This window comes from Oryzias latipes, chromosome 18, assembly GCF_053564925.1.
Source record: "Oryzias latipes strain Hd-rR chromosome 18, Olatipes_Hd-rR_3.1".
In the NCBI taxonomy this organism is placed as follows: domain Eukaryota; kingdom Metazoa; phylum Chordata; class Actinopteri; order Beloniformes; family Adrianichthyidae; genus Oryzias; species Oryzias latipes.
The window spans coordinates 36,686,156-36,704,147 of NC_136254.1; the positions used below are offsets into that span (position 1 = coordinate 36,686,156).

The 17,992-nt window shown below is 49.6% G+C and overlaps 2 protein-coding genes and 1 pseudogene across 8 annotated transcripts in view; 1 reads left to right on the top strand and 2 right to left on the bottom strand.

Annotated features, from left to right (window-relative positions):
- Positions 1 to 73: 73 nt before the first annotated feature.
- On the bottom strand, positions 74 to 12,401 carry LOC101175140 (C-type lectin domain family 10 member A-like; annotated as a pseudogene). Its single transcript, XR_013651336.1, has 8 exons — positions 12,220 to 12,401; positions 12,039 to 12,146; positions 11,478 to 11,567; positions 11,209 to 11,274; positions 10,156 to 10,248; positions 8,519 to 8,673; positions 8,282 to 8,391; positions 74 to 378 (listed from the first exon to the last, which is right to left on the bottom strand). The product of XR_013651336.1 is annotated as a C-type lectin domain family 10 member A-like (transcript).
- The window catches only part of plod3 (procollagen-lysine, 2-oxoglutarate 5-dioxygenase 3), a 46,239-nt gene continuing 39,435 nt past the window's right edge, over positions 11,189 to 17,992 (top strand). Inside the window, exons 1-2 of one of the 3 annotated variants that reach the window (XM_023966056.2) lie at positions 11,198 to 11,328; positions 17,856 to 17,914. In XM_023966056.2, coding sequence (XP_023821824.1) covers positions 17,904 to 17,914 — 11 coding nt within the window. In that variant the 5' untranslated portion in view covers positions 11,198 to 11,328; positions 17,856 to 17,903. Of the gene's footprint in view, positions 11,329 to 17,855; positions 17,966 to 17,992 lie in introns of those variants that run through there. The other 2 variants (XM_023966059.2, XM_023966058.2) reach the window with 2 other exon arrangements.
- Positions 13,009 to 17,489, bottom strand: LOC101174900 (asialoglycoprotein receptor 1). 4 transcript variants are annotated; one of them, XM_004086716.5, is made up of 8 exons: positions 17,263 to 17,489; positions 17,085 to 17,195; positions 16,296 to 16,394; positions 15,749 to 15,814; positions 15,584 to 15,676; positions 15,347 to 15,501; positions 14,577 to 14,686; positions 13,009 to 13,828 (listed from the first exon to the last, which is right to left on the bottom strand). In XM_004086716.5, exons 1-8 carry the CDS (start codon positions 17,324 to 17,326, stop codon positions 13,687 to 13,689), a joined length of 840 nt encoding a protein of 279 aa, XP_004086764.3. In that variant the 5' UTR covers positions 17,327 to 17,489; the 3' UTR covers positions 13,009 to 13,686. The 4 variants fall into 4 exon arrangements, 3 of the variants coding, with proteins under 3 accessions (XP_004086764.3, XP_078792984.1, XP_078792985.1); XM_078936858.1 differs by having other exon boundaries at positions 17,085 to 17,403; XR_013651334.1 differs by having other exon boundaries at positions 13,244 to 13,828; positions 15,117 to 15,501; positions 17,085 to 17,403.

A 17,992-nucleotide genomic window follows, 5' to 3' on the forward strand; every position in this document is an offset into this window, starting at 1 on the left:
CGCTCCGGTTGGTGCAGCAGACGGATCATAAACATCACGGTTCATGTTGCTGAGACAAAGACTCTCGGAGGAATAGTGAGACCAGATCTTTAATGGTTGCTGTTGGACCAGCAGGATAACAGGCTGAGGAAGAGGAGCAGCTTGGCCGGAGAGCCGCGGCTCCTCAGCACAGGTTTGGATCCTCTGGAGGAGGACGTCCTCAGAGGAGGCGCCGGCGCCGCTCAGCTGCTCTGACTGTGCCTCTGACAGATGAAGCGCAGCCGCGTGGAGCAGTGCAGGTCGTTCAGACGTCCGTCGTGGTGAAGATGAGCGCAGTCTTCATCTCCTGAACCCATACCGTGGCCGGTCCAGCTGTCGGGCTGCCCGGGTTTCCACCGTCTGAAATCCAGAGACACGTTAGCTTCAGAGAGGAGCTGCACCGGTTCTGTTCTGAAAGCTGAGATCCAGGAGAAGAAACTGAGAAGAACTCAGAGATCTTCTCAGGACGGTCCTAAGCATGACCCATCAGAACTATGGTCCCATCAGAGCTATGGTCTTATCAGAACTATGGTCCCATCAGAACTATGGTCCCATCAGAACTATGGTCTTATCAGAACTAAGGTCCCATCAGAGCTATGGTCCCATCAGAGCTATGGTCTTATCAGAGCTATGGTCCCATCAGAACTATGGTCCCATCAGAGCTATGGTCCCATCAGAACTATGGTCCCATCAGAGCTATGGTCCCATCAGAGCTATGGTCCCATCAGAACTATGGTCCCATCAGAACTATGGTCCCATCAGAACTATGGTCCCATCAGAACTATGGTCCCATCAGAGCTATGGTCTTATCAGAACTATGGTCCCATCAGAACTATAGTCCCATCAGAACTATGGTCCCATCAGAACTATGGTCCCATAAAAAGCTATGGTCCCATCAGAGCTATGGTCTTATCAGAGCTATGGTCCCATCACAGCTATGGTCTTATCAGAACTATGGTCCCATCAGAACTATGGTCTTATCAGAACTAAGGTCCCATCAGAGCTATGGTCCCATCAGAGCTATGGTCCCATCAGAACTATGGTCCCATCAGAGCTATGGTCCCATCAGAGCTATGGTCCCATCAGAACTATGGTCCCATCAGAGCTATGGTCCCATCAGAACTATGGTCCCATCAGAACTATGGTCCCATCAGAGCTATGGTCTTATCAGAACTATGGTCCCATCAGAACTATAGTCCCATCAGAACTATGGTCCCATCAGAACTATGGTCCCATCAGAGCTATGGTCCCATTAGAACTATGGTCCCATCAGAGCTATGGTCTTATCAGAACTATGATCCCATCAGAACTATGGTCCCATCAGAGCTATGGTCCCATCAGAGCTATGGTCCCATCAGAACTATGGTCCCATCAGAACTATGGTCCCATCAGAGCTATGGTCCCATCAGAGCTATGGTCCCATCAGAGCTATGGTCCCATCAGAACTATGGTCCCATCAGAGCTATGGTCTTATCAGAACTATGGTCCCATCAGAGCTATGGTCTTATCAGAACTATGGTCCCATCAGAACTATGGTCCCATCAGAGCTATGGTCCCATCAGAACTATGGTCCCATCAGAGCTATGGTCTTATCAGAACTATGGTCCCATCAGAGCTATGGTCTTATCAGAACTATGGTCCCATCAGAACTATGGTCCCATCAGAGCTATGGTCCCATCAGAACTATGGTCCCATCAGAGCTATGGTCCCATCAGAACTATGGTCCCATCAGAGCTATGGTCCCATCAGAGCTATGGTCTTATCAGAACTATGGTCCCATCAGAACTATGGTCCCATCAGAACTATGGTCCCATCAGAGCTATGGTCCCATCAGAGCTATGGTCCCATCAGAACTATGGTCCCATCAGAACTATGGTCCCATCAGAGCTATGGTCTTATCAGAACTATGGTCCCATCAGAACTATGGTCCCATCAGAGCTATGGTCTTATCAGAACTATGGTCCCATCAGAACTATAGTCCCATCAGAGCTATGGTCCCATCAGAGCTATGGTCCCATCAGAACTATGGTCCCATCAGAACTATGGTCCCATCAGAGCTATGGTCCCATCAGAGCTATGGTCCCATCAGAGCTATGGTCCCATCAGAACTATGGTCCCATCAGAACTATGGTCCCATCAGAGCTATGGTCCCATCAGAACTATGGTCCCATCAGAACTATGGTCCCATCAGAGCTATGGTCCCATCAGAGCTATGGTCCCATCAGAACTATGGTCCCATCAGAGCTATGGTCTTATCAGAACTATGGTCCCATCAGAACTATAGTCCCATCAGAACTATGGTCCCATATGAACTATGGTCCCATCAGAGCTATGGTCCCATCAGAACTATGGTCCCATCAGAGCTACGGTCTTATCAGAACTATGGTCCCATCAGAACTATAGTCCCATCAGAACTATGGTCCCATCAGAACTATGGTCCCATCAGAACTATAGTACCATCAGAACTATGGTCCCATCAGAACTATGGTCCCATCAGAGCTATGGTCCCATCAGAACTATGGTCCCATCAGAGCTATGGTCCCATCAGAGCTATGGTCCCATCAGAACTATGGTCCCATCAGAGCTATGGTCTTATCAGAACTATGGTCCCATCAGAGCTATGGTCTTATCAGAACTATGGTCCCATCAGAACTATGGTCCCATCAGAGCTATGGTCCCATCAGAACTATGGTCCCATCAGAGCTATGGTCCCATCAGAACTATGGTCCCATCAGAGCTATGGTCTTATCAGAACTATGGTCCCATCAGAACTATAGTCCCATCAGAACTATGGTCCCATCAGAACTATGGTCCCATCAGAACTATGGTCCCATCAGAGCTATGGTCCCATCAGAGCTATGGTCCCATCAGAACTATGGTCCCATCAGAACTATGGTCCCATCAGAGCTATGGTCTTATCAGAACTATGGTCCCATCAGAGCTATGGTCCCATCAGAGCTATGGTCCCATCAGAACTATGGTCCCATCAGAGCTATGGTCTTATCAGAACTATGGTCCCATCACAGCTATGGTCCCATCAGAGCTATGGTCCCATCAGAACTATGGTCCCATCAGAGCTATGGTCCCATCAGAACTATGGTCCCATCAGAGCTATGGTCTTATCAGAGCTATGGTCTTATCAGAACTATGGTCCCATCAGAGCTATGGTCTTATCAGAACTATGGTCCCATCAGAGCTATGGTCCCATCAGAGCTATGGTCCCATCAGAACTATAGTCCCATCAGAACTATAGTCCCATCAGAACTATGGTCTTATCAGAACTATGGTCCCATCAGAGCTATGGTCTTATCAGAACTATGGTCCCATCAGAACTATGGTCCCATCAGAGCTATGGTCCCATCAGAGCTATGGTCCCATCAGAACTATGGTCCCATCAGAGCTATGGTCCCATCAGAACTATGGTCCCATCAGAGCCATGGTCTTATCAGAACTATGGTCCCATCAGAACTATAGTCCCATCAGAACTATGGTCCCATCAGAACTATAGTCCCATCAGAACTATGGTCCCAACAGAGCTATGGTCCCATCAGAACTATGGTCCCATCAGAGCTATGGTCTTATCAGAACTATGGTCCCATCAGAACTATAGTCCCATCAGAACTATGGTCCCATCAGAACTATGGTCCCATCAGAGCTATGGTCTTATCAGAACTATGGTCCCATCAGAACTATAGTCCCATCAGAACTATGGTCCCATCAGAACTATGGTCCCATCAGAACTATGGTCCCATCAGAGCTATGGTCCCATCAGAGCTATGGTCTTATCAGAACTATGGTCCCATCAGAGCTATGGTCCCATCAGAGCTATGGTCCCATCAGAACTATGGTCCCATCAGAGCGATGGTCTTATCAGAACTATGGTCCCATCAGAACTATAGATCCATCAGAACTATGGTCCCATCAGAGCTATGGTCCCATCAGAACTATGGTCCCATCAGAGCTATGGTCCCATCAGAACTATGGTCCCATCAGAACTATAGTCCCATCAGAACTATGGTCCCATCAGAACTATGGTCCCATCAGAGCTATGGTCTTATCAGAACTATGGTCCCATCAGAACTATAGTCCCATCAGAACTATGGTCCCATCAGAACTATGGTCCCATCAGAACTATGGTCCCATCAGAGCTATGGTCCCATAAGAACTATGGTCCCACCAGAGCTATGGTCTTATCAGAACTATGGTCCCATCAGAGCTATGGTCCCATCAGAGCTATGGTCCCATCAGAACTATGGTCCCATCAGAGCTATGGTCCCATCAGAACTATAGTCCCATCAGAACTATGGTCCCATATGAACCATGGTCCCATCAGAGCTATGGTCCCATCAGAACTATGGTCCCATCAGAGCTATGGTCTTATCAGAACTATGGTCCCATCAGAACTATAGTCCCATCAGAACTATGGTCCCATCAGAACTATAGTACCATCAGAACTATGGTCCCATCAGAACTATGTTCCCATTAGAGCTATGGTCCCATCAGAGCTATGGTCCTATCAGAGCTATGGTCCCATCAGAACTATGGTCCCATCAGAGCTATGGTCTTATCAGAACTATGGTCCCATCAGAGCTATGGTCCCATCAGAGCTATGGTCTTATCAGAACTATGGTCCCATCAGAACTATAGTCCCATCAGAACTATGGTCCCATCAGAGCTATGGTCCCATCAGAACTATGGTCCCATCAGAGCTATGGTCTTATCAGAGCTATGGTCCCATCAGAACTATAGTCCCATCAGAACTATGGTCCCATCAGAACTATGGTCCCATCAGAGCTATGGTCTTATCAGAACTATGGTCCCATCAGAACTATAGTCCCATCAGAACTATGGTCCCATCAGAACTATGGTCCCATCAGAACTATGGTCCCATCAGAGCTATGGTCCCATCAGAACTATGGTCATATCAGAGCTATGGTCTTATCAGAACTATGGTCCCATCAGAGCTATGGTCCCATCAGAGCTATGGTCCCATCAGAACTATGGTCCCATCAGAGCTATGGTCCCATCAGAACTATGGTCCCATCAGAGCTATGGTCTTATCAGAACTATGGTCCCATCAGAACTATAGTCCCATCAGAACTATGATCCCATCAGAACTATGGTCCCATCAGAGCTATGGTCCCATCAGAACTATGGTCCCATCAGAGCTATGGTCTTATCAGAACTATGGTCCCATCAGAACTATAGTCCCATCAGAACTATGGTCCCATCAGAGCTATGGTCCCATCAGAACTATAGTCCCATCAGAACTATGGTCCCATCAGAACTATGGTCCCATCAGAACTATGGTCCCATCAGAGCTATGGTCTTATCAGAACTATGGTCCCATCAGAGCTATGGTCCCATCAGAACTATGGTCCCATCAGAGCTATGGTCCCATCAGAACTATGGTCCCATCAGAACTATGGTCCCATCAGAGCTATGGTCTTATCAGAACTATGGTCCTATCAGAACTATAGTCCCATCAGAACTATGGTCCCATCAGAACTATGGTCCCATCAGAGCTATGGTCCCATCAGAACTATGGTCCCATCAGAGCTATGGTCCCATCAGAACTATGGTCCCATCAGAGCTATGGTCTTATCAGAACTATGGTCCCATCAGAACTATGGTCCCATCAGAGCTATGGTCTTATCAGAACTATGGTCCCATCAGAACTATGGTCCCATCAGAACTATGGTCCCATCAGAGCTATGGTCCCATCAGAACTATGGTCCCATCAGAACTATGGTCCCATCAGAGCTATGGTCCCATCAGAGCTATGGTTTTATCAGAACTATGGTCCCATCAGAACTATTGTCCCATCAGAACTATAGTCCCATCAGAGCTATGGTCTTATCAGAACTATGGTCCCATCAGAGCTATGGTCTTATCAGAACTATGGTCCCATCAGAGCTATGGTCCCATCAGAGCTATGGTCCCATCAGAACTATAGTCCCATCAGAACTATAGTCCCATCAGAACTATGGTCTTATCAGAACTATGGTCCCATCAGAGCTATGGTCTTATCAGAACTATGGTCCCATCAGAGCTATGGTCCCATCAGAACTATAGTCCCATCAGAGCTATGGTCTTATCAGAACTATGGTCCCATCAGAGCTATGGTCCCATCAGAGCTATGGTCCCATCAGAACTATGGTCCCATCAGAGCTATGGTCTTATCAGAACTATGGTCCCATCAGAACTATAGTCCCATCAGAACTATGGTCCCATCAGAACTATGGTCCCATCAGAACTATGGTCCCATCAGAGCTATGGTCTTATCAGAGCTATGGTCCCATCAGAACTATGGTCCCATCAGAACTATGGTCCCATCAGAGCTATGGTCTTATCAGAACTATGGTCCCATCAGAACTATAGTCCCATCAGAACTATGGTCCCATCAGAACTATGGTCCCATCAGAACTATGGTCCCATCAGAGCTATGGTCCCATCAGAACTATGGTCCCATCAGAGCTATGGTCTTATCAGAACTATGGTCCCATCAGAGCTATGGTCCCATCAGAGCTATGGTCCCATCAGAACTATGGTCCCATCAGAGCTATGGTCCCATCAGAACTATGGTCCCATCAGAGCTATGGTCTTATCAGAACTATGGTCCCATCAGAACTACAGTCCCATCAGAACTATGATCCCATCAGAACTATGGTCCCATCAGAGCTATGGTCCCATCAGAACTATGGTCCCATCAGAGCTATGGTCTTATCAGAACTATGGTCCCATCAGAACTATAGTCCCATCAGAACTATGGTCCCATCAGAGCTATGGTCCCATCAGAACTATAGTCCCATCAGAACTATGGTCCCATCAGAACTATGGTCCCATCAGAACTATGGTCCCATCAGAGCTTCGGTCTTATCAGAACTATGGTCCCATCAGAGCTATGGTCCCATCAGAACTATGGTCCCATCAGAGCTATGGTCCCATCAGAACTATGGTCCCATCAGAACTATGGTCCCATCAGAACTATGGTCCCATCAGAGCTATGGTCTTATCAGAACTATGGTCCTATCAGAACTATAGTCCCATCAGAACTATGGTCCCATCAGAACTATGGTCCCATCAGAACTATGGTCCCATCAGAGCTATGGTCTTATCAGAACTATAGTCCCATCAGAACTATGGTCCCATCAGAACTATGGTCCCATCAGAACTATGGTCCCATCAGAGCTATGGTCTTATCAGAACTATGGTCCCATCAGAACTATGGTCCCATCAGAACTATGGTCCCATCAGAGCTATGGTCCCTTTAGAGCTATGGTCCCATCAGAACTATGGTCCCATCAGAGCTATGGTCCCATCAGAGCTATGGTCCCATCAGAACTATGGTCCCATCAGAACTATGGTCCCATCAGAACTATGGTCCAATCAGAACTATGGTCCCATCAGAGCTATGGTCTTATCAGAACTATGGTCCCATCAGAACTATGGTCCCATCAGAGCTATGGTCCCATCAGAACTATGGTCCCATCAGAACTATGGTCCCATCAGAGCTATGGTCTTATCAGAACTATGGTCCCATCAGAGCTATGGTCTTATCAGAACTATGGTCCCATCAGAGCTATGGTCCCATCAGAGCTATGGTCCCATCAGAACTATAGTCCCATCAGAACTATAGTCCCATCAGAACTATGGTCTTATCAGAACTATGGTCCCATCAGAGCTATGGTCTTATCAGAACTATGGTCCCATCAGAGCTATGGTCCCATCAGAGCTATGGTCCCATCAGAGCTATGGTCCCATCAGAACTATAGTCCCATCAGAACTATGGTCTTATCAGAACTATGGTCCCATCAGAGCTATGGTCTTATCAGAACTATGGTCCCATCAGAGCTATGGTCCCATCAGAACTATGGTCCCATCAGAACTATGGTCCCATCAGAGCTATGGTCCCATCAGAACTATGGTCCCATCAGAACTATGGTCCCATCAGAGCTATGGTCCCATCAGAACTATGGTCCCATCAGAACTATGGTCCCATCAGAGCTATGGTCCCATCAGAACTATGGTCCCATCAGAACTATGGTCCCATCAGAACTATGGTCCTAGCCCAGTAGAACCATGGTCCTAACTGAATCATGGTTCAAGCACAGCAGAACAAGAATCCAGGATCTGCAGTCATCAGGTCAGACTGGCTCAGAGGTGGACTTTGGTAGAGCCGTACCTTCATCAACTGAAGAACACACTTCCTTCAAACCAGGTCTCAGGTTCAGAAAACTGGCAGGTTGGGCAGTAAGTTTACCTGCGGTTCATGACATAAGGGGTCTGGTTGACCCACTCCCACTTCCCCGTCCTTTCGTCGGTCAGGCCGATCCAGTAGAAGGTGCCAACGGAGTGGGCGGTCACAAAGTCCTGGTTTAAAGACAGAATCAGGTTCACAGAGACTTCTTTAGAAAGTTGGTTTCTATGCAGATGACGTGGTTTGTCCACTGGCCATCTGCAGTGAACCTAGCATGTGCAGAGCGTGCCTCTGTCTCACCCAGTCGCTGTCGGTCATGAGGATGACCAGGTGAGACTCTCGTGCGTTGCACCAGTCTCTGGCATCGTTCCAGGACAGCGGCGACTTGCTGAAGAAGTAACAGCTTGAGCCGGAGGTCTCCCATCCCAGAGGACAGCATCCGCTGGACACCGAACCTGAGACCGGGTCAGAAGAGAATCTGAGCGGGGCTTGAACCGCCAGCCTATGGCCCATCCCAACCGGAGAACCTCCACCACTTTTTCAGGGAAAGTGTTCACAGGATCTGAACCAGCATCCCGCACACAAGACCGAGTCCTGAGTTTAGACCTTCCTTCTGTTCTCGTTACCCACATAAATGTAACGTGAAACCCAGCGTACTTTATTCACCAAAACTACCTTCAGACGCCTCACAAACCTGAAAACACCTGGAGAAGCTAGTTTTGGACGCGGTCTTGAGCAGTTTGGACTACACCTCAGGGGACTGGACACCGGGGGGCGCTGTAACAATCAAAAGGGCAACACTTTAGCTTCATCGTTAGGGTTTTAGAACCAAACTAACTGGAGGCAGGGCAGTTCTCCTGGTGACCACTAGGAGCGTGTCACCGAGTTTCCATAGCTATTGTTCATATTTATGACTGGTTCTGTGTTTTTGTACAATTGTTGTTGTTAAACCCGTTAAACAGTGTTATGATATCGGCTACATAAATTGAATTTAATTCAATTCCTTTCAATGTGAAACGGTCTGACTCAGGCATGTCCAAAATGCGGCCCCATGAGCCAAGTTTTGACATCTCAAAAATGGATTCAACATGGCCGCCAACACTGTTGGAGGCAGCATCAAAGCAGGCGTCCAGAAAGGCCGTTTTATGTTTCACCAGAGGATGGCAGCAGCGTAGAGCCGTCTGCACGCGCGACAGCCGCAGGAACGAAAACGAGTTTTTACCAGAAACGTGTTTCCATTCAGTTCAGAAAGTCTTAGTTTGAAAGTCTGAGGACTTGTTGTTGTTTGGTTCCTTCTGAGGTCACCGGATGCTCATGCTGTGAGACCCAGAAGAACCAGACCTCTGCCTCCGGGGGCTGCTCTCTGACACAGAGTCTCTCATGGACCCTCATGAACCCTCATGGTCCCTCATGTTCTTTCATGGACCCTCATGGTCTCTCGTGGACCCTCTGTACCCTCATTGTCCCTCATGGACCCTCATGGTCTCTCATGGACCCTCATGGTCTCTCATGGACCCTCTGTACCCTCATTGTCCCTCATGGTCTCTCATGGACCCTCATGGTCTCTCATGGGCCCTCTTGACCCTCATTGTCCCTCATGGACCCTTACGATCCCTCTGGACCCTCATTGTCCTTCATGGACCCTCATGGTCTCTCATGGACCGTCATGGTCTCTCATGGACCCTCTGGACCCTCATTGTCCCTCATGGTCTCTCATGTTCCCTCTGGACCCTTATGGTCTCTCATGGTCCCTCTGGACCCTCACACCCTGGTGTCTAATGTCTCAGATCTCATCCCAGAGCGAGGACAGAAACAGTCAGAGAGGGTTCATGGTTTCAGCTCTAGGGGGCGCTGCCGTCACATGTCTGCTGGTTCTGGTGCACAGACACAACAGCTGAGGAGAGTTGTGTGTTTTTGTGATGTGTTTATTTGTGTACCGTTGTTGACGAAGCGCTCAAAGGAACATTTGAGCCTGGTGACGGTTCTGGTGAGAGAATCCAGCGCCGAGAGCTGCTTCAGGGCCTCAGACACTGAGGAACCACAACAAGTTACACACAACAAGTTACACATTACATAAGCAACAAGTTCTACACAAGTTACAAACTGCATAACATTACACACAACAAGTTACACACAACAAGCTACACACTGCATAACATTACACACAACAAGTTACACACAACAAGTTACACACAACAAATTACACACGACAAGTTACACACAACAAGTTACACACTGCATAACATTACACACAACAAGTTACACACTGCATAACATTACACACAAGTTACACACTGCATAACATCACTCACAACAAGTTACACACTGCATAACATTACACACAACAAGTTACACACTGCATAACATTACACACAACAAGTTACACACAACAAGTTACACACAACAAATTACACACGACACGTTACACACAACAAGTTACACACTGCATAACATTACACACAACAAGTTACACACAACAAGTTACACACTGCATAACATTACACACAACAAGTTACACACAACAAGTTACACACAACAAATTACACACTACATAACATTACACACAACAAGTTACACACAACAAGCTACACACTGCATAACATTACACACAAAAGGGTCCACACACAACAAGTTACACACAACAAATTACACACTGCACAACATTACACACGCAACAAGTTACACACAAGTTACACACTGCATAACATTACACACAACAAGTTACACACAACAAGTTACACACTGCATAACATTACACACAACAAGTTACACACAACAAATTACACACTGCATAATATTACACACAACAAGATACACACAACAAGTTACACACTACACAACATTACACACAACAACAAGTTACACACGCAACATTACACACCACATTACACACACATTACAGACACAATGTTACAAACACACAATGTTACACATACACTGTGTTTTTGTGTCTGTTTCTGTTGTGTGTCTGTTGTGTGTTTGTGCCACACCTGAAGCCAGCTGTTCCTTGGTGTTCTCCACAGCAAACTTCAGCCTCTGGACGTCCTTGGACGTGTCTGCAGGAGGAGAGTCTGAGTGAACAAGGGGCGGAGCCTAAGGCACCTGCACAGGTGAGTTACCTGCTGCCACACACACACCTGCACAGGTGAGCTACTTGCTGCCACACACACACCTGCACAGGTGAGCTACTTGCTGCCACACACACACCTGCACAGGTGAGCTACTTGCTGCCACACACACACCTGCACAGGTGAGTTACCTTTGCTCAGCTGCTGGGAGCCGCCATGAGACTCGGTCAGGTTGGACACTCTTCTCTCCAGAGACCAGAGCTGGTTCAGCATCCTGGTGTCTGCAGACAGAAGTTCACAGATCCTCAGCTGTTCAGGAGGAAGTTCCAGTCTGGAAGACCTTCAGGCTACTGAAGAACATCAAACCCATGCTAGACCACGCCTACAGCACGGTTCCTCGCACACCTGCAGTTCTGTTCCAGGGACAGTTCTTCCAAAAAATGTTTATGAGAAGAACCACATGAGCTCCAGCATCCAGGACACGGTCTACAGGTCACCTGCTCCTCCTCAGGAGGAGGTCCACACAGCTCTTTCATCTTCACTTCTCAAGCTAAATCTCCAGCTGTTCCACCTAAAATGTGTTCTGGGTAAGGAAATGCCCCCCACCCCCCATGAGTGGACCCCCCCTGGGGTCTAAATCATGTGACCACTGAGGCCAGGATCTGCTCCTCTGGTGGATCCTGCAGATCCCTGCCCTGGAACCTGAATTCTTGGACCAGGAACCTCCGTCTTCCGGCTCTGCTGCTACTCACTGGTGGCTCCGACGGCGATGACCAGGATCAGGAGGAAGGCCGCCGTCAGGGCGGGCGCCAGCCAGCGCCGGATCCTGGAGGTTCTGGAGAAGGTCATGGGTGCGGGTTCTGGTGGACAAACAGGGCCGTGGTGGTCAGGTGGTTGTTTTTCTGCAGCCGCCGCAGCACGGACCATCCTGACCTTTATTCCAGAAGGAGCTGCTGTCGTCCTCCATGTTGTCTCTGTACTCCGTCGTCATGGTAACACGCCCGTCCTCAAAGAGCTCTCCTCGTCTTCGTCTCCGTCAGGATGAAGAACGCTGACAACAGCCGGACCGTCCCAAAATGGAGCTGCAGGTCAATGACCTCCAAACGCACTTTGAACTGGAGAGCACCGTTTGTGTGTCTGTGCACGTGTGTGTGTCTGTGCACGTGTGTGTGTCTGTGCACGTTTGTGTGTCTGTGCACGTGTGTGTGTGTTCCTATCTGTGGTCACGTGTGTGGTCAGCCTTAACTTCTGACTGCAGATGTAAACGGAGGACATGAGCAGAGAGGTGCTGCCCGGTGGTGCAGTGGGTGGCGCCCCCTCCTGATTCAAATCCCAGCGGTTCTTTCTGTGTGGAGTTTGTTTGTTCTGCTCGAGCACATGTGTGTTTTCTCCAGGCGCTGGCTTCCTCCCACTGTCCAGAAACATGCTTCATAGGTTAGTTAGTGACTGTCGTGTGCACGTGCACGTGCATGTGAGACAGACCAGTCCAGGGTTAGCCCCGCCCGCCTTCGCCCAACCATAACCAGGAAGGACGACCCCGTAACTCCAACAGGGACGCAGCGGGTCAGGAAGTGGACTGATGGAGCCGAGGTTCCAGTCATGACAGGAGCTGCTCTGAGAACACGTGATGATGGAGAACATACATGATGGAGAACCCTGCAGAACTCTCTGCTGGACTCTAGAACAGAAACACGCGTGTCTCTGACAAACACACTGACAGCCTTTGGATCAGAACTTTTTATTCAATCTGTCATGTCTTCATATTTAACACAGAGGAGAACCTCCAGCAGGTTCTAACAGGGTTCTGTCTGGTTCTGCTATAATGCTCTGCAGGAGGACCTGGGTCTGAACGGAACTGTCTCGGTGCTGGTGGGTTCTCACAGGGTGCAGATGAACTTCTATGAAAATCTTTCTTTGGTTCTATTGTTCTTTGGTTCTATGGTTCTATCGTTCTTTGGTTCTATGGTTCTTTGGTTCTATGGTTCTTTGATTCTATCATTCTTTGGTTCTATCGTCCTATCGTTCTTGGTTTTCACAGGTTCTTCTCATTGGTCCGATTGGATCCTCCTCCTCGGTAAATTCAGACCCTTTCAGATTTGACGTAGAACCGTTTCAATCAGATTCTCCTTTGTTCCAATTGGTTCTCCTCCAGGAGCAGCTAAGAACCGTCAGACCGTCAGAAGACGTCTTTTTTTTTTATTTACGGTTTTGACCCGTTTACTGTCAGAACTAGATTTTCCTTTAACATCAAAGCAGAACCTGACCAGAACCGGTTCAATGCCAGTCCGAGGCCCAGAGAACCTTTGCTGGTTTACACTCAAGTGGAAAGTTTTCCTGATTCGTTGATGCAGCTGGTCGTCCGCCTGGCGACGTTGGGGCGGCTTGTGGGCGGAGCCTGTGTCAGGCGTGTCTCTGGCAGATGAAGCGCATCTTCTGCAGGCAGTGCAGGTCGTTCAGCAGCCCGTCGGCGTACAGGTGAGCGCAGTCTTCACTCCCCAACACCGGGACCACCCAGTTGTCGGGCTGGCCAGGTCTCCAGCGCCTGAACACAAAACATCATCAGCTGTTACACCTACGGTCCAGGTGAAGGGCCGGCAGAACCCTGTGGCACCAGAACCGTGGACCCTCGTGGGGAACAGCTTGGTTCCGTCCACTTTGGTGTTTCTGCTATGAAGCGGACCGGTCTCCTGTGCCGAGGTCACCTGATGCTTTACAGCTGGCACAGCTTTCCGTGACCAGCAGAACCGGGCTACAATAGTCTGGACCCACCCGAGCCGAACCAGGTTAAACTGAACAGATTCTAGCTAGACTAATCTGGACTACAGTCAAAGGTTAAAGTCCCTCTAGCTGTTACGCACCTCTGTGTTAGTTAGGTTAGTTCTTCATTAGACCCCTCCCCCAGGGGAGTCACATGACCTTAATGCCAAAGGTTAAGCATGGAGGCCCTGGGGCCCGTTTTTAGAGTCTTTGGTTTGACTGGACCGTGGATTTGAACCCACCACCTTTCAGTCTCAGAGCAGACACTCTACCACTGAGACACTGAGCTGGTGAGTCGGTTCTGTAGGGATCCGGGATCCATCAGGTATGTAATCAGCAGTGAGATGAGTGGGTGGGTCCAGAGGACCGGGTTTGGGGCGGTTCTGAAGGTGGTTCTCTGAGCTGAAAACATGGAATCTAGTTGTTTGGGGTCACTAAAGTTCATTTTTAGTCCCATTTCAACTGAAATGATCCAGTCACTGATGCTCCTCCCACAGTAGGATTCAGAGAGCACCTGTCCAGGTGAGCCTTACCTGTGCTCTACTGTGTAGGGGGTGTGGTTCACCCACTCCCACTTCCCCGTCCTTCCATCAGACAAGCCGACCCAGTACCAATCAGGAATGGACGTTTTGGTCACAAAGTCCTGAAGAGAACATGAGAACCCAGACATCAGCCTTCTGTGAGGGGGGGGGACCAGAGACCACCAATCCAAGCCCAGGACACCGGGACCCAACCACCAACTGATCTGAGAACTGGGCTGAGTGGCCCCGCCCACCTGCCATTCCAAACAGGATCCCTAAACAGCTGTCAATCATTCTATTGGTCAGAAGAACCGTTCCGGATCTGATACATTTATAAACATCTTCCTGATGATCCTCTTTTTTTATGACGTTTTATCTGTAGTTCAAGTTATTCAAGTTATAAACTGACAGCCTCAGTAAAAGTAGGCGGAGCCTGCTGGCCCCCACGTCCACCGTTCATAACCTTTGGCTGACAGGTTGAATGTAGCCCGCTTTCAGGGGTTTAGGGGTGTGGCCTTTCAGCAAGCTCCCTCCTGATTGGTGAGTGGTTACCATAGAAACGATGGCCCAGACCAATCGCTGCTGACTGATGGCGTCCGGCTCCAACATGGCGGTGTCTGTATCGTAAAAAGACTGAATGGACTCGGTTTAGTTGGAGCCGGAATCAACCATTTTCTGTGGATGACTCGGTCCAGTTCTCTGATGCAGACGATGGTTCTGTCCCGTTTGGTAGAGGATGGTTCTGTTGATGTGGTGGAAGCGGCTGCAGGTCGGCGCCTCACCCACTCCTTGTCGGTGATGATGATGACCAGGTGAGCGTTCTGCTTCTCACACCAGACTTTGGACTCGTTCCAGTTCAGAGAGACGCGGCTGAAGAAGTAACAGCTGGAACCGAACTGAGTCCAGCCAAGAGAACAGCACTCGTCCTCTGCAGAACCTGAGCCACGCACACACACACACAGAGTGAGGGTCGGTGTGCACGGGCGTGCACGTGGCTGAGCCTGACAGCAGGACCGTACCATTATTGCTGAGCCTGTTGAGGGAACATCTGAGTTCAGCCACGCTCCGGCTCAGGGAGTCCACCGCCGACAGGTGCTTCAGCGCCTCGGACACTGGACACACAACATACAATCTGACACAACATGCAACACACACTCGTCTACAACACACACGTGCACACAGACCTGCAGTCAGCTGCTCGCCGTGGTTCTGCACAGAGAACTGCAGCCGATGAAGTTCCTTAATGGCCTCTGGAAGGAGAACCTGTTAGCAGCAGCACTGAGGTGTGTGTGTGTGTGTGTGTGTGTGTGTGTCTGTGTCTGTGTGTGTCTGTGTGTGTGTGTCTGTGTGTGTGTTTGTGTGGGTGTGTGCGTGCGTGTGTGTGTGGGTGTGTGTGTGTGCGTGCGTGCGTGCGTGTGTGTGTGTGTGTGCACGTGTGTGTGTGTGTCTGTCTGTTTGTGTGTCTGTGTGTGTGTGTGTGTGTCTGTGTGTGTGTCTGTGTGTGTTATATATGTATGTGTGTGTGTTTTTGTTTACTTGTCACATCCAGGTGTGTAGTGTCACGTGTGTCACATACAGGTGTGTAGTGTCACGTGTGTCACATCCAGGTGTGTAGTGTCACGTGTGTCACATCCAGGTGTGTAGTGTCACGTGTGTCACATACAGGTGTGTAGTGTCACGTGTGTCACATCCAGGTGTGTAGTGTCACGTGTGTCACGTGTCAGCTGTTACCGTTAGCGTGCTGCAGAGAGGCGTTCAGTGATTGGACGCTGGCGGTCAGGTTTGATACCCGCCCCTCTGTGGACGCCAGGCGGCCAGACGTCTTACTGTCTGATCACACAAACAAACACCTGGTGAAGCAGGTGAGCTCTCCCTGACTGTTCAGACACTCCTACATCGATGCACGATCACGTTTAGGTGGTGTAGCGTCTGCTCTTGTCTGGAACGTCCAACCCGGGCTCTGCTGCTTCTCATTGGTGGATCACTCTGGATCCAGGTGCAGAGGAGTTGAAAAGACTAGCCGGCCCTCGAGGACTGGGATTGGACGATCCCTACGAACCCCAGAGCGGTAGATCCACCTGGGTCAGCTCAGGACCGGTCCTTCACACCAGAATCCAGCAGACGTGGAGACCTGAGACCATCTGATCAACCAACCAACTGAAGAACTGAGAATCAAGCGGACTGCTCTGCTGTAGCTGGAGCTGATGCAGCACTTTCCACACACTGGACTGTTACCCCCCCCCCCCCCCCCGCAGTGTGACGTCATTTCCTGTCCATGGTGGTGTGGAACACAGACAGGAAGGTTCCTGCAGGAACATTAACGCCTGCTCTGAAGGTTCTCTATGAACAGACGGTTCTGTTGGTTCATGGAGGATGAAGGTGGACCTTCTGAAATGAAGGAACCCGGTTCTGCAGCAGAACTCTAGCAGAACAGGGTTCTAGCTAGAGCTTTTCCACCAGAACCCCCGAAGTCTCAACAGAACAGTAACATTCGTGCACGGCGGGTGCACGTGGACTCACTGTAGACTCCTAGAACCACGATGAGAACCAGGAGGACGCCAGCCATCAGAGCAGGAACCATCCAGAACCGGAGCCTGGACGGGCCTGGGCCCGGGGCAGGAGGCGGAGTCTCTGACGGACAGGTGGAGAGTTTACAGCCAAACAAAGACAGGCGTGAGGACAAGCTCTGCCCGGGTACCTTTGAGCCACAGCACGCTGGTGTCCATCTCATTCTCAAAGCGGTAGTGGTCCTTGTCCTCCATCGGCCCCCAAAAGCTGACCTCCCCTCAGACTGCAGGAGAAACCGTGGCGCTCCTCCTCAGCTCCCTCTGCGTCTGCAGAAACCCTCCAACGGTTTTCTGTCCGTCCGGGTTCGGACCATCGGTCTCCTCCCAGAACTTACTGTCCACTCAGCAATCTGGAAACATCTGCTGCACATCAGTTCCCCTTTTTGCTCTAAACCCTTCCTCTGGAGGGGGGCACTCCCATCCTCACTTCCTCAAACCAACCTGACCTGACCCAAAAGAACCACAGAGCTAGAATCCTGGCCCGGCAGACCGAGAAGCCCCTGGCTGCAGAAGGAGGCGGAGCTTAACGTGGGCGGGGTTAAAAGGGCCTGAACGCTTTTGAGGCTAAAACAGAAAAGATTGTACAGGGCAGGTTTACCTCAACCTGCCTGGGGTGGAGAGACCTCTGACCCCCCCTCCCTCACCTCACCTCACCTCACCTCACCTCACCTTACCTCACTTCGTGAACAACAGTTCTGTAAAGTTCTGGTCTTTCATTGTGAAGGTGTGTCCAGAACTGGCGGTCTACAACCCAAAAGAACTGAAACGTCTGATGAAATTACGGTAAGCGTGCAAACGCAGCTGGGATTTGAACCAGGACCTTCTCTCTGTGAGGTGAGAGTGCTGACCACTCCCCCACCA

Bases quoted from the DNA above. Each gene is read 5' to 3' on its own strand.
- LOC101174900 (XM_078936858.1), bottom strand. From the start codon at position 17,295: ATGAGATGGACACCAGCGTGCTGTGGCTCAAAGGTACCCGGGCAGAGC. The intron at 16,395-17,084 runs GTGAGTCCACGT...TTGTGTGATCAG, and splicing joins CGTGGTTCTAGGAGTCTACA to ACAGTAAGACGTCTGGCCGC. The intron at 15,815-16,295 runs GTAACAGCTGAC...TTCTCCTTCCAG, and splicing joins CTCTCTGCAGCACGCTAACG to AGGCCATTAAGGAACTTCAT.